Here is a 26,418-nt window from a genome sequence, read left to right on the forward strand (position 1 = left end):
CATACAGCTGATCTGCTAGGTTCACCATCTACTTGCCACTATACATAATGTTCTGAGTTACGACCCTAGATAGAGCCGACGATAAAGGCATTACTTGAATAACAATAGCGATGTTTTATAAAGCCTAGTTCGGTCTAGTGGTCAAGGGCGCTGGACAAAGTGTAGTCACAATGTCACAGAAGCAGGGTTTCAAATCCAGTTGAGAGAATAACAAATATTTGCTAAGGCATATTTGCAGATCTAACATTGTTGGGCTATATACGTCGTCTCTAATTAATCCAAACATTATCAGATTATACAACTATGTCATCATTACAATAACATTAACGGTACCAATTTTTCTGCACCAGATAAATGTCTCTTTAGTGAAGCTCGAGGCCAAAATATTTCAAAATCTAAAGCTTATTTGAAAACATACAAAAAACAAGAGCTTATAAACCAAAAAGGACAAACAAGTGTGGCCAAAGTCGGGCATGGAATCAGAGCTTCGCATGAGGGAAATATATTTCTTAATTTGAAATAATTTTCGAAATTTTACCTGGTAATAGACAGGAAAATGAGTAACAACTGTCAATTTTAAACCAAAAGATGAAATGTGCGCCAATTTGTAAATTGCAATTGAGTAAGCCTTCCTATGCGTTTTAGACGACAGAGAATACCACCACCTTCTATAACCAAAATGATTATACAACAAATGTACGTGCTCAAGATGAGTTATAGTTTGCAAAAATATATTTTACATACGCTCGTCGCCAATGAATTCTAAAACAGTGGTCATCACATAAGACACAGCAGACTTGAAGAGCGTTACAACAACCCTTTATAAGAAAGATATAACGACAATAACCACAACAACCTTGATCATGGACGAATTTTAAGTATTTGTTGGATAGCTGAATACATATCATCATTGACCTTACGCCTTATGATTTTCGACATTATAGAACTGTCAATTCATCTGAGTACACCACACATATGTGACCGTAACACAGCAGCATATCATGCATTGGTACCGCATTTATGGTGTATCTTTTTGTTGCCCATTTTTATAAATGTATTTCGTAATTAGAGGTCCTGTAATTGGAGTAAAAAGTGAAGAATTTAAAACTTTTAATTAGCATTGTATGTTTTAATATAACAATAATTATAGACTAATGTATCATCTCATCCTCATAATTGTCCGATATAAATCTATCTAAATCGGTGTCAGCTATGAGTTCCATTAATGCAGCTTCACATTCCTGATCAGTTTTATCTTCTTGTTCATCTTCCGATGAACTACAAAAAAATGAAAAGAAATATAATACTGTGAAAAAAAGAATCATAATTGTTTTTTTTTCATAACATTTTCAATGTATAAAAATGATGTCAGTATGACGACAATAGTTTCTGGTATAACTTCATCACGTACAGAAAAAACCAAAAGGAGCAAAAGAAATCAATAAAAATCAGACCAACAAAAAAAAACCCAGTAGCAGTAAGATACAAACATGTACACGGCACGAGTTTCTGAAATATTCTTCATCAAAACTAATCATAAACACATTATATACTTATTGTGTTTCAAATTTATCTTTTAATCTTCAGCTAAATGATTCATGTTTAATGATTAGGTGGACCTTTTGAATTGATCAGAAAATTCTATTCCCCTTTTCAAAAAATATGGAACAAGACATTAAAAACAAAATGGGATATTTTTCTTAGTTGATTGAAAAACAAAACGCTGATTACCTCATTTTAATAGTCCAAATAAATTTTTCGTACTCGGACTTTCCGTCTGTCTTCTGAGAATCTGAAAAATGAAAGAGATATAATATGGAATATGAAATAAGTGTTTCATTTTCAAAACGTTTAACCTTTAAACACGCAATTTTAATTACTTACAAAATGAACAACAAATTAAAATTACCATTATATATGACTCTGTCACTATGAATAGGTTGCCATAATTCAGATTGTAGATTTTGTTACCATCAGAATTTTCTTACCATCAGTATTTCCCCCAAAAATGTGTTCCTGTTCCTTCGGTTTATTTGGGAATAAATGTGTCCATTTTGGTGTGTCCATGATGAGAAGCGATAAAGAACGAATCTGTAGATCTTTACATGTAAACGGAGAAGTGTGATGAACACCATCTGTAACAGAAAAATCGTAAATCAAGACTGGCATGATATGGAAGTGTTTTTTGTGAAGTGATTTGTTTAATAAGTAATTGTAATGTCATTTTGTTTAACAAGTATACACTTATGAATTATGGATTTTCAAACACCCTGAATATAGGAAATTGAGGTAGTTTTGCCTATACTCTGTTGAATATCTTAATGAAAAAATGATAAGTTCACATTTTGGAATGAACATTTTTTAAGAAATGAATTTAAAGGCTGTAGTTCTTATTGGGAATAATCATCAGTTTTCATAAATGCTTCTATTTAATTACAAGCAGGCCTTTGTATGGAGTATATTTATCCTAATTGGTCCAGATATTACCAATCGTGATTTCCTTGATAGAAATGTGCTGCTCACAAGAAAACTATTAAACAAAGATCTCCAAGTGGTGAAGTTGAAATCATCCCTTTGAAAAAATCTAACGGACGCCAGCACGAGTTGGTTGACCGTTCTGGAATATCTGTTTCACAGATGACGACGGAAATGTTCCAATTGTCGTAACCACAATCCCGTCCTCATATCCTCGAATATTTTACTCTATTCACAGGATTTGTACTTTTATGAGCAACACAAATGGTGTCACATGTGAAGCAGTATATGCTTACCCTTCTGGAGCACATGAGTTTCCCCTGGGTTTTGATTGGGTTTCTGTTGCTCAGTCTTTATTTTTCTATGTTATGCTTTTTACACTGTTTTTTTTTGTCTTGGTCGTTTTCGTTGTTTTGTTTTCAAATTATAAGTTTGAATACCCCTTTTGGTGCCTTTTGCCTCTATTTTAATTCAATTTTAATTAAGCCAAATTAACAAATGCATCTACTTACCGCCGCGGCGGTCAGAAATTGAAACTCCTCCCAACTGTGAGGCACTAAAACGGCAGATGAAATTTCCAGGAGAAGAATCATTCAAAAACATCTCTGCCTTGGCTTTACTGATAAAACCATCAATGTTTCTAAAAATAATAGAAAATACGTATTTAAAATGTTTAACATATAGCTTTATAAACATATATAAATTTGGGTCTAATAGCTCCTCAATTTAACCTAAGCTATGTGGGGAACATCAGAAATAACGGGCGTCCGTCCGTGTATCCTTCCGTTCGGTCATCTTAGCACTCTCGCGTGTTCAATGCTTGCCAGATTATTTATGAAATTTAAGTCAAAGGTTTAAATCAGGAATGCCTTGTACAAGTTTGAAAATCAGTAACTATCAATTTATTTTAAAGGAATCATGCCCCTTTAGCATATAAAATCTAAAGGAAAGTACATTGTTAGCCAGGTCACGCGTAAAATTATTGCCTTAGTTCAAAAACTAAGTACAGATCAATTAATTTTGAAGCAGTTATGCCCCATACGAACTAAGGTCGCAAGCCTTCATTGACTGACTTTTGTGAAATTTATACCAAAGGTTTATGTTAGCAATGTTTCGTTTTCTTTAGTATTTCGTTTTCTATGTTGTGTTTTGTGTACTGTTGTTTGTGTTTTGGTTTTTTTTCTCTTTTTTTATGGCGTTGTCAGTTTATTACCGACTTATGAGTTTGAATGTCCCTGTGGTATCTTTTGCCTCTCTTGTTCAGACGACTTTAGAAATCGGTGTTGATCAAATACTTTGTACATGAGTTATGTCCGTTTGCAATTGGAATCATATGGAAAAGTTCATTGTTACCGCTCCAAATATTAACAGATGTTCTCCCAGGACTTTATTTCTTGCTAGATTTTTATAATATTCTTATAAAATTAAGATTTATATCAGTAATATTAATGTCTCAGACGAGTTCGCAAATCAGTCGAGATAAATTATTTAAAGAGGAATTTTGCTGCTTTTTTATATTAAAAATTACATTGTAAGCACTCTCAGACCTTCATTTCTAGTAAGATATTTATGACGTGTACATCAAATGTTATTTTGAGCGAGGTCTTAGACCAGTTTGATAATCAGCACTAATCCACTTTTTTACAGGATGTATGTCCTTTGGACATAATTAGAATTATTAAAAATGCATTGTAAGCGATCTGACGTCTAAATAACTTGTAGACTATTTAAGAAAAATCCAAAAACAAACAAAATATATATTGTAGTTTTTGCCATTGGACAAAACAAATGTGACTTGGTGAGGTACATTGGAACGCTGTTCTTTTGTCAGTATAGCCATATAAAAAAGGTCAAAAGAACATACTTACCCTTTTTTCCAAGCGACATATAAATGATCTTTTGTTAGACGCATGGCATTATAAAACAGGTCCCAGAAAGTGAAATCATCATCCCTCATGTTATCCTTAAATAGAAAAATAAATGAGAAGATGTGTATCAATTAGTGTTTTCTGAAAAAAGATTAATCATTTGAGACTGAGATAAACATGTTAAATTATTTGAAATTATTTTATATTTTACATGCAATATATACTGACGATACAATGGATAAGTGTTAATGGTCACGAATCAACTTGTATGTTTGGGTTGCTCACGCAATTTGGTCAAAATATCGGAACTATAAACAACTGTCATAAAAGTTGGAGGTTTAGCTTGTCATAAATCCAGGTTTATCTCACAATTTTCATCGAAGAATGCTTGTATTAATTAGGATTATGACAGTTGTTTTCCATTCGTTTCGTTGGTTGATATAGCCGAGTGTTTGATTTTGTCAGGTTATATGGACTTCCCCTTTTTGAATTTACCGTGGAGTTGGGTAATTTTGTTTAAATTTTTTTTATCTAAACTATTGCCGTGACGTCTTTTTTCAAAAATGAGTGCTCTTTTATTTATTAGACAGTGTGCTCAAATAAACCCTTAATCAGCTAAACGATGCACTAGGTAACTTATATTCGTTAGTCACGGAGAAGGGACATACAAATGAAATTGAGTGTGAGGGATTTTGCTCAGTGCAGGTTTATTTCATAGCATATTCTTTTCTAAATTAGCACATATTCACAATCCAAGTAATCTTATAATTGATTTATTGCAAGTTAATTTTGCTGTCTTTTGTTAAACAGTTGTTTATAAAAAGAAGTTATTAACAAGATTGTAATTACTAACTGAGATTTGGGTTAAAAAGACTCCACTCCCTAGTATCATAGCTATAAAATTTGCGCAATTTGTGACGTCCAATACCAGGCCTTGAGCTTATACATACAACAAGCGCAAATTTGGTATGCAAATCAAACAAAAGGTAGTAATGTGAGAAGGTCCTTGACTCTATAATTGAACACTACAAGTGCTCGTGTACATGTAGATTGTATATTGAGACAAAAAAAAATCTGTAATTCTCGACATGTTTACACAAAAAAATATAAGTTTCAAAAACAGGCATTGGTAGAAGAGTGGCAGTGGGTGTTTTACATGTTTGGATTAATTTTGTTTCTCAGTAAAACTATAGCTATGTTAATTTATCAAAATATAGATTATGTGATTAATTTGCTTCAGACATAATTTAATTGCTTCAATTCATGATGATTGGGATCACGTTTAGAATGAATACCCTAATTTAGTTTGAGACACTAAACGTTATTACAAAATAGTCGTTGGCATTTATTGTTATAGATGGGACCTTGATTGAAACATAAAGAAATCTTATTCATGTGATCATCAATGCAAACTATGAAACTAAGAAGGAAAACTCAAGCTTAATCACACGAGTTATACACTTTCTTAGTATGGTTTGTGTTGCTCAGTCATTAGTTATCTGTTTGTTTTGTTTTTATTAATATTATTCTTTTCGACATTTGTCGTTTTGACCTTCGTGTTATCTGTTTTTACCAGACTTATAATTTTTGTTGCTACCTTAGTGACTTCTTTTCTGTTTACAATTGCCAAGGATTTGTTTTTGTTACCATTTTAGTGCTATTTACTTTATTTTTGGATCGATTTTTATGAAGCTTTTAAGTTAGTTATTTTATTGTATATGCCATTTTTTATTTAAGTTTTGTTGCAATTAAGATTTTTGTGTGCGATGAATAATATATTACAAACATATATGATTACAACTTAAAACAAAGCAAGCATAATTAAAATAACGAGTCTCCGATCGTTAGTTCTGTTAACTGTAATGATTCCATAATGGTACAATGTACTCACAGAAAGTCGGCATTACATTAAAACGGGTTAAAATTGATTAACATGTTATTTGATATCGACAAAAACCCTACGGTTTACTTAACCTACGCTTGGACTTATAACTCACTGCAACGCGTGATTGCTTTTTGCATGTAGCTTACTAAAAAAAAGTAGTAATAATTCATTGAATTAGCAAAATACCGGACACACTTCCTACAATCAAGGAATCATGAGACTACAAATCATGTTTCTCAAGAATAAATTACATGCGCGTATTATCAACGAATATGAACAGGTGCCACCAGCAACAAGTAGGCCCTTAAATGCCATAAGAAACGACAGGTCGATGAAAAAGTCACCAGTGCAACCAAAACATTCTACAAATGAATCATATCGAGAAACAATACAGGCATTCAGCCATAGAAAGAATCTTCTGACTTCAATGGAAATTGATTAAAGACAATTCGCATTCGTTGACATATTCGCTATTGAAACTATTTTGGAGAGAAATTCTGAACATATTCTAGGTATACAAACCTTACAAAACATATCAAATGTCACATGGCAACTTGAATAATCACATGATTGTTCTGTAATATATAATCAACATCAAGATTAAATTAACCTTGAAAAACATGAACGTCACAAGCTTACATCAAGATACAGATCTTATCCTATTCAGGAGCAAATAATTGTAAACGAATTTTAGTCTCAAACGGTAATTCTGATCTTAACATCATCTGAAAAGTCTGAACAAAAAATTATCGAAGTCATGTTCAGTCTTTCAGTCAGTTTTAAGATTTATCAACTACAGTAAATTCAGTACTGTTCAGTAGCTTTTCAGACAACTCGGTATGTTAATAATCTGTACAGGTAAATAACTGCTATTGAACAGTCTGAACATAGATCGCAAGTGAATGGTCTGAATAGTACTGGATTAACCGCAGTGGATACGTCTGAAAATTTACTACAAAATTAATAAAATGCAGCCAGTTTGGGCAAGAAAGGACACAACATTCAAGTTGATACAGCTCTGAATTTGGATTCTGATTAAATATTTGACACAGCATAGGTTTCTGACACAGAATGAATGTGGTCTAAGAACTAAAAAAAATGAAATTGGACATTTACCTATTATGGTCCAATATCCAAAATCTAAATAAATGGTTAGATTCAGCATATCAAAGAACCCCGAGAATTCGATTTTTAAAGAAATTAAACAAGAAAAATTTAAATTTGGACCCTTTGGACATCAATTTTGACTAATTTTACAACGGGCCCAACATCTAAATACACGGCTAGATTCAGCATATCAAAGAACCCCATATATTCTTTTTTGTTGTTGAAATCAAGCAAAGTTTAATTGTTGACCCCGATTTAGATCGACTTGAAAACTGGGCTCTAAATCAAAACTCTAAATACATGTTAAGATTCAGCATACCAAAGAACCCCAACAATTCAATTTTTGTTAAAATCAAACTAAGTTTAATTATTTTTGACCCTTTGGACCTTTATGTTGATCTATTTGAAAACCGAGCTCAAAAGTAAAAATCTAAATGCAAGGTTGAATTCAGCGTATCAAAGAACCCCTAGAATTCATTTTTTGTTGATGAAATCAAACAAAGTTTAATTTGGACCAATTGGAACTCAATGTGGACCAATTTAAAATGGGGTCCAAAATCCAAAATCTAAATTCACGGTTAGATTCAGCATATCAAAGAACCCCAAGACTTCAAGACTAGGAATTAAAACCCATTGAAATTGGTCAAGAAATAAGCAATTTATACAAAGTATTAGGAAAATATTGTTTGAGCCCCCTTTTTGGAACCAGATTCATAAACGATTACTGCCATAACCCCCAAAATCAACCCCAACCTTCCTTTTTTTAGTTTGGAACCTGGTGGTACAATTTCGTAGAGATCCATAGGTATTGTCCGGAAACCAGAAAATCCTTGTTTTTGGACCCTTTTGAACACAAATTCGTAAACGATTTGGGCCATAGTCCCCAAAGTCAATCTCAACCGTCCTATAGACGTATAGAACCTTGCTGTACCATTTCAAAGAATTCTATACACTTATACACATGTCCTGAAACCAAAAAAAGAAGCCTGATTTATCCCTTTTTCCTAAACAGTTAGGACAGTAACCCCAAAAATCAATCCCAACCTTCCTTTTGTGATATGGATTCTTGTGGTACAATGTCATAGAGATCCATTCACTTATACAAAAGTTATTGTCTGGAAACGAAATGCTTTCGGAAGACAACGACGACGACGACATCCGCATACCAGTATACGGCCGCAAAATATTTGCGGTCGTATAAAAATGACTAAAAGCTGTTCAATACAAAATAACCGTTTCAGACTAAAATTTGTTTACTACTGAAATATTTTGAAAGTTATACATTGCGGTTAAATGTTACTTAGAAATGTTTAAGGCTCTCCAGGAGCAACTCTGAACAAAGAATTGGAGCTTTGCACCAGGGAGATATATTCCCTAATTCAAAATGATTTCTAAAATTTTATAACATTAATTTTCAGTTAAACCGTATTTGTGTTTTCAATTCATTCAGTTTAACAATCCATAATTTTTCTTATAGTCGAAAGTTGATAGTATACAGTTACTATACTGTTAAGATGTAGGTATTTTTGGAAAATATTACCTATGATTTAGATAAGCATGTAGCGAACAAACCTTATATTTAACACAGACCTAATTTTGCCTCAATAGTTCAAATAATACCAGGAGCCATTCAATAAACTAGTTTACCTAAACGTTTAGTGTTTAAAGTACCACTTTTGACAGAGACATGACTGTTATTGGTATGTCAAAGCAAATGTTCATGCCGCAGTGCTTACGATAGATAGTGATAAATCATGTAGAGGCAACATAAAAACAGGTGTTTTCAACTAAACATTAATATTACGTACAGCAGCTGAGAGAAATTAAAGCAAAACTGCCGCGTTTGTTTCATTTACAACAGTGTTGAGTCTATATGATATCACTGACAATTTTGACAGCCCATACAGAGAATGTTAAATTGATTAACCAAAAAGTATTCAAAAAGAGGTATACTATGAAGTCAACACTGTTCTCTTAAAAATGATATTTGTATAATTAATATATCACCTTTGAAAGAAATCATACAAATTCAGATTCTTACCGAAGAGTTTTGAAGCTAAATAATTAAGATGATCTTCAGTTAGTCCTCGTCCTGCTTCGTGTTCAAATTTTGCATTCAGAAGGTTCGCTAACTCTTGCCATGGCACTGATGAAGGCACTTCAAATAAAGGTCTTGACTGTAAAATATTTGAAGATATTACTTTTTTCAGATAATGGAAAAGTAACATTAAAATTATAATCTTATATAAAATACCTTTTCCGATAAAAATACTTCACTAAAGTCAATATTGAACAGATCAATGTGTTTGCTAGCTCCGGCTTTCCTTTGCAAAATTAACTTAGGGTCGTTTAGTTTCTGTTGATTATATGTCGTTTTTTCCGTAGGGATTCATTTGTAGTGTTACATGTTCCTGTGTGTCATTTCATATAGTCTTTGGTATTTCTCTGTGTGTTTTAATTAGACCAAACACACTCTTTCAAGCACCTGATTTATATTTTACCGGAAGGTTATAATTTTCCATATGTCGTGTGTTTATTTATTAGTCTTGATTTGCACGCTTTACTATCTTGTAGATCACACTTACCTGACTAGAGAATTGATGATCCCATGAAATTGTTGCTAGAGCCTGACATTCCTGATTAACATGACTAGTAATTATCACAGGAACTGACAATGCCTTAAAGTAAGATCAAATATTTCAAGGACTCCACTTTAAATAAAACACTTGAAATATCAAAACTAAAATGAGCAGTTTAACAATAACCTTTATTAAACATTCAATCAATTGCCGTTCTTCACTAACAAGCATTCTGAGAGTATTGCATGGCAATACATAGTACCCTACCGGGTAAAAATTTGTTTTACTGGAACAAAATGCTAACTTGTTCTATAAATTGTCACGGTGTAAACAAAAAGTAAATATCATGTCAATATCTTCAAGCAAGAATAAAAACAGTGTGGAAAACTGATTATATGGATGAAAAAAACATTAGATATGTTTAATAGTACTCTAAAATTAGATATGATGTAATACAGTGTATATCTATTTTCAAATTATAATCAAATATAATTAATAGTTCCAAATATTTTTTCTTTCATTTGTCACAAACTAATATAGATTTGTAACTTATCTATAAAATGTCAACAACATTTATCTACACAATGTAATGTATTGAAATATATGAATTAATAAAAATAGATTATTATCTAATTAAAGGATTTCTCTTCATAAATTTTCTTTATATATATATAGCATTCAGAAAATTAGTTTATACTAAATAACAAACAAACCTGCTAAAAAATTCTTCAAATAATTTAACAATGAAAGTCGTTTAAAAAATGAGTTATCTCCCTTTGTACAGAAATAAGGGTTTAACATAGTACTCTAACATTAGATATGGTCAAGAGTTATGGTCCATAACTCTGGACTAAATTATCAGACCGGAACAAAATTCGAACTTGATCTGTAACTTGTCATGATAAAGCAATATACAAAATATCAAATCAATATCTTCAAGCATGAAGAAAAAAAGTGTGGAAAGCTGATTTGCCGGACTGACAGAAGGACAGACAGACGGACAGACAGACAGACGGACGGAGTGCAAACCTAAAGTCCCCTTCGACTTCGTCGGTAGGGGACTAAAAAGAACATGGTGCCATAGTTATGCCGACAATAACTATTCGAATTCACTCAAGAATATCAAAAAATACAATGCCGTACGGTTGCCTATAATGGCCTGCATCCACTTCATTTGAACTTGAGTGGATAGTTGTCGTATTGGCAATCATACCACAACTCCTTATTTGTATAAGGAGTAAAACACGTCTAAAAAAAGAGGCACGTGTAGAGCAGGATCTGTGTAACCTTTTGGAGATCACCAAGAGGTTTGTTTAAAAGGGCGTGTTGCTTTTGCTTTAGTTCTAAGTGTTGTTCTTTGTGGTTTTTAATTTTCAATATCTGTTTTATTTATACTGGTAACAGTCTCGTCTATACTTTGTCATGCAAAACATGTTTCTATTTCAATACCTTATAGTCGGCTATAAAAGGCGCCGACATGAAAAATGTAAAACAATTCAATCGAGAAAACTAAAAACCTAATTTTAAACAATTTACGAAAAACAAATATGACAGACATGGACCAATAACAACCACCAAATATTCCTTTTGGTCATGTAGCTCCTCACATATTCGAGTACTTATACATCCTTGTCTTTCAAAATGTTTGGGTTTTAGTGTTTCTGGTTAAGGATGTTTGCTACTCTTATTTTTGACTTTTTGTCAGATATTCGGAATCCTCTAGTTTCATCCATGTAGTGCCATTAAAAATTTAGCCCACTAACCCTTACTTTTCTTTTCATAATTTTTAAACATATAGTTTAAAAAGCCATTTTTGAAAATTTTATTAAATCCTTGTTATTTTTTCATAGTTTTTGAAAGAAAAAAGGTGCTAATGTTAAATGTACGAAAACTATAGAGAGAATTATTTCCCGCCAAATTTTCAATTGCTTATATCTCAAAAACAAGGACACTGACCTATCAATTTATTCTGCTTTTTAAGTTCAATCATTTATATACTATCAATTTATAACAGTCTTTTTAAAAGCTTGTTAATTTAAAACAGAGTAGCGAACATCCTTAAATAAAATTTAGAACAGAGCTTCGGACGCATCACATTTTTAATGTTTTGTCTTCAATTAAAAGAATGTTACCTAGGTTTTGTTTCAACATGCCCAAATCTTTTACTGACATGTACTTACCCGAAGAGGTGTCTGTAAGTCATATTCTCCTATTTTTATTTTTGAATCAAAGAGTAGGCAATATTTTTCTTCAGCTATTCTCTAAAATAGATTATTTATAAAGGGAATTGATTGTTCTAAAGAGAAAAACGAGTAATTAAAAGTTATGTCTGATATATTTTTCCTAATTGTTTGGTAAATTTTGTTGACAATTAACAACGTAAGATATATTATATTATATGCAGCAAGAAATTGGTTTACTATATGCACTTGCATTTTGAAAACTTGATTTTCTACCTTTCAGTAAATAAATGGACAATACTGATTCAGAAAAAAAAACGATACAAAATTTCAGATTTCGTAATTCAATTTTATGGCATCAATATAAAATATAAAGTTATATGAACATAAATTTAACAACACAATATCGTATAAATACATTACATGTATTTTCATAAAAATCCGTACTTTTGATTTGCTGACAATAATCGAGAGGCACTCCAAAATTAGATCTTATTTCCCAATATTATGCATCATACATGACAGCATAAGTTTTTGGTGACAACGTCAAAACAACTCGAAGGAAAACGAAAAAAAACATAAGAAAGAATTTGTAATTTAATTGTTTTGCATAAAATATAATTATTAGAATTAAATGTTTCTTTTATAATTTCATAGGGTTGCAAAATCGTTGACCGAATCATATTTTGTACAAAGTGCGGATTTAACACCCCAATAAAATTTAAAAAGAAGCATTCAGTTCTAAATTACATTTGTCAGTGCCTAAGATCAAACATATTCGGAGTAGTTCTCGAACTTTAAAAACATACCGAAAGGAGCAAGATGAGGGATTAGTTTAAAAGAATTTAACTGTTAACTTTATTTAAATTATATTTCAATGATTGTTAAAATATTTTTTTTTGATAAACAATTGTTGTGTTGTTATCAGAACAAATTTGTTAAAATAAAATTACATTACATTAAATAAACGTAAACTCGGAAGATGGTTGATTTGTAAGCGATTATATAAAGACAAAACATACCTGACCACCCTTTCTTGATTCTCGTTTGAAGTCCTTCAAAACCTACAATATAAAAGAATGAACCTACTACAAATCTGACGAATACAATAACAACCCCAAAATATATAAGTAAAAAACTCCTTAAAACCAACACCATCAGCTCAAAAAACTGACAATTCTCTTTTGAATTGGTTTACATTTTTTCATGTAGCCGACTACACGGTATGAGTTTTGCCCATAATTCGAGGCAGGCCGTATATTGCATATATAGTTGCTTACATCTCAATCGTTTGGTATCTGGTGTATAATTCTCTCTTTGGCAATCATGTCGCAATCTGATTAAAATATAGATCCCATGTCCACGCTTTGCGTAAAAGGATCTTACAACACTTGGTTCTACTTTAATAGTGTGGTAATAAGTGCATTGAAGCTGTTGATCATTACCAAAAAGACAGCCGACTAAGAAAGGTCTTTAAATCCTTTTGAATCTTCTTATTTTTATAAAAACAAAACAATATTCGTGCAGAGAAACACAAATCTTCAAAAGCCAATGCAACAACCCACTTGTACAACGTTATCTATATCCCTGATTTACAGTTTTTTTTCTACCAGATTTATTTTACAGATAAAATAGGTTTTAAGACTTAGAATGAACTTTTCCTGATGGAAGAATCTCAACGGTTGATTCATTGTTCAAAAGGTCTCTTATTGTTGACTTTCCACGAGATTTATTTTACAGTTGAAATTGATGTACAAGTTTTATCACTTAAAACAGATTCAAACTACAAATTCAAAATTTCAATAGGAAATTTTATTATAGAGATATGAAGAACGTACCAGGTTTTTAAACTTAGCATGAACTCTTCCTGATGGAAGAATCTCAACGGTTGATTCATTGTTCAAAAGGTCTCTTATTGTTGACGCTCTGCCAGATTTATTTTACAGTTGAAATTGATGTACAAATTTTGTCTCTTAAAACAGATTCTAACTACAAAATCAAAATTTCAATAGGAAATTTTATTATAGAAATATGAAGAACGTACCAGGTTTTTAAACTTAGCATGAACTCTTCCTGATGGAAGAATCTCAACGGTTGATTCATTGTTCAAAAGGGTTTTCATTGTTGACTTATCAAACTTCTTGGCTAGAACAGTCCGGGCTTGTGCTTCACTAAAACAAAGAAATAAAATATAATCTTTATAAGGATTTTTTCCCTGGAATTTACACTTATATTTTAATTCATGCACGTGCCTACACTCGTCATCTTTGTTATGATTTACCAAATCAGTTTCACATATCAGCTTTCTCCAAAAATGTAAAATAAAAATAATAATATGGATATATCAAATGTTTGATTTGTCATTTTATGGTCTGTAATCCTTTTTGCATGTTAAAATTGCAACATCAGCGGCGAAACACATTGGTGTTTTTAGATCAGGCAATTATTGTTTGAAGTATTTTGGCAATAAACTTTTCCCATTTCTGCGTATTTATACACCAATGGCTTACAAATCACTGGGTTTGAACGTTCCTGATGAAAGGAAATGCAGAACTGTGCTTTGAACCGACGAAATTTATAGTTATTTTCATGTAGATGCATATTCAGGTACATAATATATGTCGAGTTCAGTTCATTTTATTATATTATATTTTAAACGTATGAATTCCAGAGAAATAATATAACAAATGCATAAAATTAGTCTTACTTACGTCAATATGTAGGCATGCACTTTTGGCAACCGAGACTGTACATTTAACGCCTTTCCAGCTAGGAAGGAAACACTTGCCTCAAATTTAGTATCTTTTCTCAAAACCTGTGGTGGCTGGTGCTCAACGATGAATGTTCTACATTGGAAGCAAATAAAGTGTACGATATCAAACGGGTTAAAAACAAAATAAACCAAGGGGAACTTCAATAAATCTGAGGAATGACATCACCAATGTCAACAGAAAAAACCCAAACAAGTCTAAATAGCTATTGTTGGTATACAACAATCCAGCAGCGCCTACATTCGGAGTATATATCTCCCAGTTGATACGATATTCCAGGTCTTTTATTTCCTATCATGATTTCCTTGATAGAGGTATACTGCTCACAGGGAAGCTATTAAACCAAGAGTTCAAAGTGGTGAAGTTGAAATCGTCCCTTCGTAAATTTTACGGACGCCATCACGAACGTTATGGAATATCCGTTTCACAGATGACAACATATATGTTAAAATTGTCGTAACTACAATCCCGTCCCCTTTCCCCCCGAGTGTGACCTACAGAATTAGACGTATCACCTGGTTTGTACTAACATGAGCAACACGACGGGTGCCACATGTCAAGCAGGATCTGCTTATCCTTCCGGAGCACCTGAGATCGCCCCAAGATTTTGGTGGGGTTCGATTTGCTCAGTCTTTGGTTTTCTATGTTGTGCTTGGTGTATTATTGTTTGTTTGTCTTTTTCTTTTCTAGCCATGGCGTTGTCAGTTTATTTTCGATTTTTTAGTGTGATGCCCCTTTGGTATCGTTTGCCTCTCTTTTAGTTATAGTTTGTGCTGAGATTATTCAGGCACAGTATGCTGGCATTTTTTGTGAGAAATCTTTTTCCAATATAATTATAATCTATTAGTATAACTCCGCAGCTGTGTTTGTCACCGCACTGATGAAGCGTGTTCTAAATCTAACAATGAATTCCTCTAAAACCGGTGCTTTTGATTGAACGTACATTGTAGTGTCTTCCTTTGCTCTAGGTTGAAGCAGCAAAATAAACGCCGTTCCTGTGGTTTGGGTTTTGGAAAGTGTGTGTGTTGATTTGTGTAATTAATATTTACACCATATCTTTTCGTTGCCATTAAGCAATGCACACAATATTCTACCAACCATTTAACATTAACAATGCACAATATATTCTACCAAACTTTCCACATTAATTATTTAAAAACCATTAAAATGCAAGTTAGTTGTCACGTTGGAACAAACCCCATAATTTATTGGTTTGTCGTAAAAAATCATATGAAAAGGAAACTTATAGATAATTAAAATGAAAAAAGGTTATAATATTGAACTGACTGGATTTTCTCACACATTTTTATTCTGTCTCATTGAAAGAAACATCCAAGTGTTCAAAGAACCTCTGTCTTTTTAAAAACAATCAGATTAAATGAAACGAAAGTCTTACCTGCAAACCAAATCGACCAATAATTGTGCTAGTTGTTGCTTCACAGTTGTTGTAGTAGGTACATTTTCAGGTTTTTCTAGTGGCAGGAGCTCTACTATTTCCTCTAGCTTTTGAATGACGTGAAGATTTTTATCAATTAAAGTCTGTAGCATTTCACATCTGTCAAGATAAAAGAAAACTCAATGTTAGGTCTTACTAGGCGGCTGAAGATGATACATATCTAAAACAAAACCAATACATATATGAAAGGGTTCACAAACGCTCTGGTTATTGACACAAATGACAAGACACTTGGGATCTAAATGTATCGGACATATTTAATCTCTTATTCATTGAATGTCCTTGTCCTGTACCAATTACACTTTCAACTTGGGCATTGCATGAATACATAAAAAGAAAACGGTCAACAAAAGCATTTCATAACAATTTGATTTTAAATGTTTTTGTTTCAGAAAAAGATCATAGCTGGTTATAAAAAAAAAGATGAATATTAATATTGTTCAACACTTATATTCAATCATTATAAGAGTTGTTGAATAGACAACATTCATAAAGGTAAAAACCTATTAACAAGAAGATAACATTCATAGCGATCAAAAACTGTTAACAAGACAATAACACAAATACAAAAATAGATTAACTGGAACATTAATCAATGGCATATTATGTAAGATACATTACTTTTTCTGGAGGGACTGTAAGATGGATGAATCTAATGGAAGTCCATTACATGCAATCTGTTGTCTGTGTTTCCATTTAGGAAGATCCATGTCAAGAAAGGTTTGTTGAACCTGCATTAATTCTTCGACAGATATTTGCAGTGTCTGTACAATGCTCTTAAAGAAAAATAGTTTCAATATAGAATGTTACCCTATCTATATTTTTATTATAGCAAAACTAGCATTTGTTTACAAAATACTGTACTACTCAACATAGTAATTGAAAACTATCCTGTATAACTTTTTAAGTATGGACAGTAGAAGAGTTTTTAGATCGTTAGCAGGTCGATGCATGTATGTTTAAAGCAATACTAGATACCATTGTAACGGAACACAAATATACGTCAAACGTTTATCTTTATCTTGTAACATTTACTATATATTATTTGACATCTAATGTTAATCTGTTAAACATTATGAGTGTGACTCGTATTTCTATAGTAAATATAAATATAAGGAGATGTGGTATGATTACCAATGAAACAACTATCCACCAAAGTTCAAATGAAGTGGATGTATGCATTTAAAGTTCTCTAGACAGTCTCCTAAAAAGTGCATAAAATTGAAACCTGTTAAATAACCCGAAATTAAAGAATTTGGATTTAATGAAAATTTCAGTTATGAGGAGTTTCTTGTAATTTTTTTTGGGAATCTTAAACATGTTTAAGATAAAAAAAAAGTCAATAAAATTTTGTCAATTCATTTAATTACTTAAACATGTTAAAGATTCATTTCTACAGTCATACAATGTAATTGCAAGTTTCATTAGGGTCAAGATAATACTTAAAAGAAAGGATTTGGTGCTTTTATCCATGACACAAAATCACTACACGCTCATGCAAAATAACAAAAGCAAAGGGACAGTGCTTTTATTGCTGTATTTGTTCTTAAAGTCACAGCGAGGCCTAAACAGCTAGCAAGCACCCTCATGTCACTTCAAGATCAAGTTGAAGCGAATTTGTTTGCTAGATGTTTATCCCACTACATCTATACATTTTCATGCTTACATTTACAAGATCCCAGATGTGTTGTATGCATACTCTCAAGTGTTGAACTATGTATTCTTTTCGAGATTTAGTTTTTTCAACTTCCTGATGGAGTTCAATAATTTTGTCTGTTTCACTTTGGCTTAAAATTTCTGAATTGAGATTTTCCACTTCAATAACTCTTTCCTTAATATCTTGTTCGGCCTTTTTAAAATGCGCTGTTAAATATATAAACCAAATACCATACATAATATAATAGTAACAGAAATACCTAACACATAGTGTATTAAAGTCATTGTAAATATTCTATTAGTGAGATTAAAAAAAAGTCCTGCAATGAAATACCAAACTGTATGAAAAAGAAAAATAATATACCATTTAACTTGTGAACCAAATATGATCTGAACAACTCTTAAAAGACTGAACAATAAATTGTGTAGTCATTTTCAGTCTTTCAGTCAACTTTTAGACTTATTCACTGTGGTAAATTCAGTACTATTCAGACAATTCGATTGCAGTAAATTAAGATCTGCTCAGTAATTGATATTTATTTACCTGTACAAATCAACATCATACTGAAATGTCTGAAAAACTAATAAACAGTACTGAAGTAACTACAAGCGAAATGGTTGATAGTACTGAATTTACCGTAGTGGTGAAAATTGACTGAAAGACTGAAAAATGACTAAAAATTTATTTTTCAGACTTTTTAGATGATGTTATAATTAAATTGACCGTTCATTTACTCGTGTTTGCATCTTAAAAAGAATAATTTCAAGAATATGTTATCACAGGAAGATTTTCAGTGTTTGTATGATGTCAATTTGTTCACTTTGGTTTTTACTTATTCGAATCTTTGGTATTGATGGCAAATGTTTTACAGTTTCTGCTTAAGTTATCACAGTTTTTACGACTTGGGACGATTTAAAGTTTGACATTTTCTTAGTTTTAATATGGAAGTTAAAATTGTTACTGGTATATAAAATCTATAGAACAATACAATAGAAAAAAATATTTGTTTACTTACCGGTAACTATTGGTAGTTCCCTGAATAATATCACAAATTCTTCTTGTTTCTTTTGCAATTCTTTTAGACCGCCAGCAATTCCCTGTAAGAATAAAACTGTATATTCACACTTCAAATATATATTGCAAATCAATATATAATTAGCTTTTAGGCTATCCGGTCCACAAAAGTTTGAATTGGGCACTAAAGTATGGTCATCCTCACTGCTTCGAAAGAAATGGAGGTATGTAACCCTGTGATAAACTTAAATATAAGTTCTTACGAACAACAGAATATACATCATATTGATTATCGTCAATGCAAAACAAAAATCCTTTATATAATTTTTTCTCTACCCAATATTAACATTTGAAACATATTGTTACAAAGAATTGTTATATTCTATTTGAATAAAAGGAAACGGGGACGATCTTTTAAAATGTGATTTTTTTTGTGCAGGGTGGCAGGGGCATTTTAGAAATGAATGTGATGGCCCGGTAAGAAATATATTGCTCAAGTTATGATTAAAATAAAAATTTTGCCTAACAAAATACAGGAATAATTGTGTACTAAATCCGGTAAATTCGGAAACAAATAAGACGACCTAGCAACTGAGATGGAACAAATATTTCGTCTGCCACCATGCAACCTTCCACCAGAATATGAAAAGGTCGTGCCCTAAAATGGACTTACCGCATCCCACGAGTTTAAATTATGAAACTCCTCAGATATTTGTAGTATGCTTCCTTCAATAAGTTCGTCATGGCCTGGTGTTGTTGCTTTATTCTACAATAATGATAAAAGATCTTAAATCTTCCAGTCATATCAAAAGGATTAGGAACAGTGGAAATCAATAGTAGAATATCCTTATTGTACTTAATATTGCGAACCCTTCACCTAAATTGATTCGGGACTTAGCTGGATATTACTCGTCATGTCAACAATTTTAAAGGAAGTACATATCATGAATTATCTTATTAATAAAAGAAGAATATCATTAAAGACATTTTATCATGTTACACATACGGATACTCATTTACTCTCATGTAGCTCTTCCAGCTTTTTGAGAAAGTTTAGGGCAAATTATCCTCCATAATTAGTCCAATGTAATGTTCTTAATAATACTAAACTAATTGTACGAATTAAATGACACAACTGAACCTTACCAGGAAGTTACATGAAGGGTTGATCATTTTCGAATGGGTTTTAAAAGTGTGCTCTAATATAAATTTGGTGAAATTTGCAATATCACTAGAATTGTCGTCTTGGATCTCACAAGCTTTTCGATTAGTCAATCTGGATTAACTATTATAAAAATTTTCCTGTAAGCTTTTTCAAAAGTTTGTTAACTACTGCATTATCAAAATCTGGCTATGTTCTCATTATTAGTTTTGACAAATTGAACATTTGTATCTCCCGGTTAATCAGATAACCGTTCGACCGGCTAACCTGTATTAAAATTGATGTTCAAAGACAAAGTTTGAAGAACTTTACGAATGAATGGCTTTATTATACGATGTAAATATGTGTACTGAAATTTGTCGTAACATTCTGCATGTGACTGGTACGTCCTTTGGTGGTAATGGAACCTTTGGTACAACTTCATAGAGATCCATCCACTTAAACTCAAGTTATTGTCTGGAAACCAAATGTCTTCGGACGATGACGACAACGTCATACCGTTATACGGCCGCAAAAATTTGGCTGTCGTATAAAACAGGTCCGATTAACCGCTTAACCCTTTTGGTATTCGATTTTCAGTTCTTCTGACAGTCAATCGGTTAACCGCTGACAACACTTGTTACATTTGTATTATTATCTAAAAACATATTAGCTTATTATTTTTTGTTGTTCAATATTTGTTCGTACTTATATATTTGTTTTAGTAGCGACTGTTGTTTTTCAAAAAAGGGAATTATTCTTATGTTGTTTTTCGTAAATTGATTTATACCTTTGCATAATAATTAATATATGAAGGTATACCTCTCCTTCAGTCAGGTTCTGAAATGTTTTGTCAATCCAATGTGTGTAATAAGAATATAATAGTATACAACCGAATACAAAAACACTCTTACATAAGACTGTGTTTTATTCCGGATATTCTAGGAAGAGGCTTCAGTTGTTATATCCAAATTTGTAAATAGTGTTTGAATAGAAATCACCACAAACAATTTCAGTTTCTCATGTTTTTTGTTTATTCCTTTTTTTAATTAATATGAGATTGAAACATTAACATGTATTAGAAACATTTGGTTATATTTTTTAGTTCACTTCATCCTCTGAGCTAAATTCGTCGGTTCCTGAATCACCTGTATGAAAAAGTGAGAGAAAAAAACACTATGTTGTATCTGAACAAAACTTACACTTCGGGATTTTTCCAGCAACTGTTCTTCATAATTAAGACAAAACTTCATATCACGTACAAAATGCAGCGGTTCGTTGATGTACTTATTCTGAAAGTATTTTAAAAGATTAAATGTGGTAGTTGAAACTAATCATGGAGCAGACTAATAATAATACCGCTCTTGAAATATAAAAATTTATATACTATTTATATATTTATGTAAATATGCAAAAGATACCAAGAAGACATTCACAACTCATCAGTCGAAGAGAAACTGGAAAAAAACGACGAACGACGATGAAAAAACAAACAAGTTCACAAAGCACTACATATAAAACGAAAACTGAGCACGAGGAACTGCACCATACATCTCATGTACTCTGGTATAGTAGGCAGACCCCGCTTCATTAGTGCCACCCGTTTTGATAATCTTGGTAAGTACTAATTCGGTGATAAATCTCATAATCGAGTGATGATGACTCTATCACTTGTAAACTGTTGATTTCAGTCCTTATTTCGCATAACCCGCAGATGCAGTATTTTTGTCAGGAGCACACCTCTAGATAATGAACATACGTGCATATTATAATATAAGGACTTATTATCAAGGGCAAGTGCTCCTAACGCAAATACCACTGCTGCAGGTCATGAAAATAATTTCTGAAATCAACACTTCACAAATTTTACAGTCAACATCACGAATAGGGATATTATCTCCGCTCACTTCTTAAATATTCACATACCGAAATAGTCTTGTGGTTTATATATTTATCGTTTGTGTCCTCTTCCCTATTGTGACATTTTTCCTGACTCGGGATTAGCGTGACGGTTTTTGCTTAAAAGAAAATGTTAATGCTGTCTATGAATCCGGTCTCGCGATTACCTATTTTTTTCCATTTTGGTTTGTTTATATTATAAAATAAAATTAGATTAACTTGTTTTTAACATCGGTAAATAACTGTTCCTTCTTATTTACGTCTGTTACAGTTTGTACGTCTCAAATTTGTCACATGAATTTGGTGCTGTTCGTACACTAGAAACTGTATTGGAAGTGTTCAATATCCCAGTTGTATTTTTTTTTTCAAAACAGCTGTAATTAAAACATTAACCCCCTTTGTCAATACCTTTCGTTTTAAGCATCCAAAAATGCATGCCGGGTATGCAGTATTCGAATAAAAAAGAAACAATTAAAACGTATAGTACTACAGTGGAGATCACTTCTAACCTCTCATCAAATCTGTCAGAATCTGTCAGGAGAACTGTTCTAGGACAGTATGTAGAACTGTCATCCTGACACCTTTTAAAAAGGTTCTAGCTAAACCGTTCTAACCTAGAACTGATCCTGACAGTTCTACACTAGAACAGTTTTAGACAGTTCTACCTAGAACTGACCAAATATTTAGTCAGTTCTACGACTAGAACAGTTCTACGGCTAGAACAGTGCTACGACTAAAACAGTTCTACAATTAGAACTGATTTGGTCAGTTCTACGGCTAGAATTGATTTAGTCAGTTCTATCCATAGAACAGTTTTAAGAAGTCTTTGTCTTAAATATAAATAAGTCAAAAGAATATAATATATATTAAAAAATTCTCATCATAGCACTGTTTTAACATTTCTCTAACTGCAGTGACGTCATTTAGAACTGTTCTGCAGTTAGAACTGATTTAGTCAGTTCTGCTGACAATTCTACGACTAGAACTGATTTGGACAGTTCTACCTAGAACAGTTTTAGATAGTTCTTCCCTAGAACTGATCCTGACAGTTCTACTTAGAACTGATTTGGTCAGTTCTACCTAGAACTGATTTGGTCAGTTCTAGCTAGAACTGATTTTGACAGTTCTACTTAGAACAGTTCTAGGGTAGAACTGTTCTATGTAGAACTGTTCTAGGACAGTTTAGAACAGTTCTATGACAGATTATTCTGACAGTTCTAATGAGAGGTTAGAAGTGATCTCCACTGTAATTACTGTTCGGGAAGCGCTTATTTACTTTTCATCAATATCATGTTAACGTGTTTTTTTTGTGCATATAGAACCGAACAAAACTATTTTAATACTTTACCTGTATAATAAATAGGTAATCTTTGAATTCAGGAATCACTTTTGCTTTATTTTGAATAAGTTGAAGGAGATCTTTCAGCAGAGGTAAGGCATAATCATTCCTGTGGCATTCAACGTTTTCATCAATTTGATTCCTGTGTATTTTAGAATCGAATCAAATGATCGACAAATAATAACAATATTTATGATTATCATAACAATAATAATGATAATCAATTTAGAAATATATCTATTTCAGGTGATAAAAATTATTTTTGAATAAATAATAGTTAAACTTTAACGATTTGTTTTCTATCTTAACGTAATCTAAATTATCTGAACCTGCAAATGTTTTCTTTTTTATAAAGAAAACAACACTTAATTAATTTAGTCCGTACGAATCGTTTCTCTTAAATTACCATCTTAAGTAACGCTCAGACTAAAACATTATTCAGCGAAGTATGTATTAATACTTGAATATATGAGAGATTTCGGACCAAAATGGACCTAAACAAATAGCCAAATTGTCTGAGACTTTAATATTTATATAATTTCTAAATTGATCAACGGATAAATATTTAAGATATAATTTTGGTATATTTCTGGTGGTTTTTTAATAACCGTACTTGTGCAGGTACGTTTCTGTCAGCTATTTTTAAAAAATAGTTATAATGAAGAATGTAAGTATTCATATTCACCGCACGAAGAATGCGTGCACTGCCGAATTTAACGTAGTTGATTAGTTTGAAAAATGAGCAAAGGACTGTACATGTACATGAATTGATTTTTTTTATTATATCTTTTAAGATGGGTTCAAATTGACCACCTCATAATTTTTGTATTGTTTATGTCTCAAACGTTAATACTCGTTTGAAAATAAAGAACTTGTAAATGTTCCAGATTATATTATCTACTAATTAATCATTTCACTGTAGTTGAGGCAGATATTTTTCTCATTCTCATATATTAATCTCGAAATAAGATCAAGTTCTTTTCTAATGAATTTTGACAATTTTAACACAATATCTGTCGCTTTGAAATTATTGAAAGATTACTTACGTTAAAATAAAGAGACATTGTATGATTGATAATGAGACCGCTATCCATGAACACAAAAAAACAAAAGAAGTTATTAGACAGTTTAATCAAAGGAATAATAAGTTCATGTGGATCGTATAAAAACATACTAACCATGGTTTTTCTTCTATCCATACGGAAAAACAATCCCTAATTTGTATTGGGAAAATATCGGCATACGTAGAAGTTAATTTTGACAGGTAATATGGAGGCATATCTTGAACTTGATTCCATTGCAGTGACATTTCCTTCAAAAGATAAGGAAATACAATAAAAACAGTTGTTTTTTAAGTCATTGAGAATTTTTTTTTAAGTTGTTATTACTAAAAAGTAAAATAACAAAAATCCCGAACTCCAAGGAAAATTCAAAACGGAAAGTCGGGACTCACAGTTACTGAAAGCTAGTTATAAATTTGAACTTTAAATAAAAACCACATTATTCAATACTAAAAAGTCCAAGGTTAAAACTTCAAATTCATTAACCGTAATTGTTGCTTTTACTTATAAGTGGTAGTCTGGGTGTTTGTAGTGGGTCGTATTATGAAGCGATTATGATCGATGACTAAAAAAAGCCTCTCGAAATCAACATTTCAGATTACTAATAAGTAAACTTCTGTCCAAAGTGACAATTAATTCCACTTATCTAAATTGAATATCACCCAAAGGTAGTTAGATCATCAAAGGTATAGATCATCAATCATGTCAAGGTTAGATTAAATGCAAAGATTCATCAAGGACACTCCAATCAAACAGTTGACTGGCAAAAACAAATACAAAATCATTCAAAGCCAAAACTTCCAAAAAATATTAAAGTCATATATTTGTCAAGTGTGTGTGTGTGTGTGGGGGGGGACAACATAAGTCTGAGGGTTTTTCAATAATTCAACATTCTATAGCCAGTAAAATTAGCGCTACATTGATATTATATGTCAACGCAGGAGGGCTGACTGTTGGGCTGTAATACCCTCTAAGACAATAAGTATTATAAAAAGTTTTGACTATTAAGTGATAAAACAGTTGTAAATATTTATAAAAAGAATTGGTCCAGGAACAACCTTCAAATTAATTCCAGCATCATCCAAACATTAACATTGGCAGATTATGATTGTTTTCTAATAAGCTGTTATGGATAACGTAGTGAAAGTAGACTTTATGTCATAAATTTGCAATATTTGACATTTGATTAAATTATAAACAGATCAACTAACGGATTGTACAAATTAATCATCGTATATGTTGCACACCTCGCTTATTACGTCTGAACAGGATCATTTAATCAATAGATAAATATTTAACAGAGATGTCATACTTTTGAAACATGCTAAATATTCAACAGTGCGTAGTACTTACCGAGAATGGTCTTCTGGTTCAGTTTAAAGAATCAATAACTATAGTTATAAATTGAAAGTACAATCTATCTTGTATAGTTTATAACATAAAATTCCATTGGTCTCTCCGAAAAATATATCCAATCACAGTGAACGTTGTAAATAAGTATTATTAGACATTTAAATTTCCACTTAAAAGAATCAATACACATTTCGCCGAAATGGCTTAAAATAGAAATCTAAATCTATACATACAATTTCCAGTTCTATTTTTAAATAATGTTATATACTGAGTGAAATGATATGCTTCTTTGTTGAATTATAGATTTGATTTATGGTAATCTTTTCGAATGACCAAGACGTGCTTATGCACGGACATTTGCTTATTGTTTGGAAATTTATTATTTTGAAAAAAGACTATTATTATTTTATCGTAAGTTGATAGAAGTTAATAATATTACGCGTAAAATATATTTTTCATTTACTTATGCATTAATTTTCTGCAACAAGGCTGCTTAACCTCGCCATATTTTGTTTCTTCTTTATTTTCAATCATTTAAAAAAGAATATTTTTCATTCAATGATTCTATTTGTTAGGATTTCTTTTCAGGACGTCCGATGTCATAAACACAAGGTATTTGATAATAAACACGAG

At 31.7% G+C, this 26,418-nt stretch overlaps 1 protein-coding gene across 1 annotated transcript; it reads right to left on the reverse strand.

The window, feature by feature from the left end:
- Nucleotides 1-1,095: 1,095 nt before the first annotated feature.
- Nucleotides 1,096-25,877, reverse strand: LOC127730034 (signal transducer and activator of transcription 5B-like). Its single transcript, XM_052238078.1, has 21 exons — nucleotides 25,786-25,877; nucleotides 24,550-24,683; nucleotides 23,381-23,513; nucleotides 21,336-21,425; nucleotides 19,666-19,758; nucleotides 18,994-19,075; nucleotides 17,988-18,184; nucleotides 16,943-17,097; nucleotides 16,262-16,420; nucleotides 14,806-14,940; nucleotides 14,139-14,265; nucleotides 13,117-13,158; nucleotides 12,095-12,175; nucleotides 9,921-10,013; nucleotides 9,377-9,512; nucleotides 6,751-6,803; nucleotides 4,344-4,438; nucleotides 2,988-3,115; nucleotides 1,989-2,135; nucleotides 1,732-1,792; nucleotides 1,096-1,278 (listed from the first exon to the last, which is right to left on the reverse strand). Exons 2-21 carry the CDS (start codon nucleotides 24,678-24,680, stop codon nucleotides 1,152-1,154), a joined length of 2,265 nt encoding a protein of 754 aa, XP_052094038.1. The 5' UTR covers nucleotides 24,681-24,683; nucleotides 25,786-25,877; the 3' UTR covers nucleotides 1,096-1,151.
- Between the last annotated feature and the right edge of the window lie 541 nt (nucleotides 25,878-26,418).

Source organism: Mytilus californianus, unplaced genomic scaffold (assembly GCF_021869535.1).
Source record: "Mytilus californianus isolate M0D057914Y unplaced genomic scaffold, xbMytCali1.0.p SCAF_2, whole genome shotgun sequence".
NCBI lineage: Eukaryota > Metazoa > Mollusca > Bivalvia > Mytilida > Mytilidae > Mytilus > Mytilus californianus.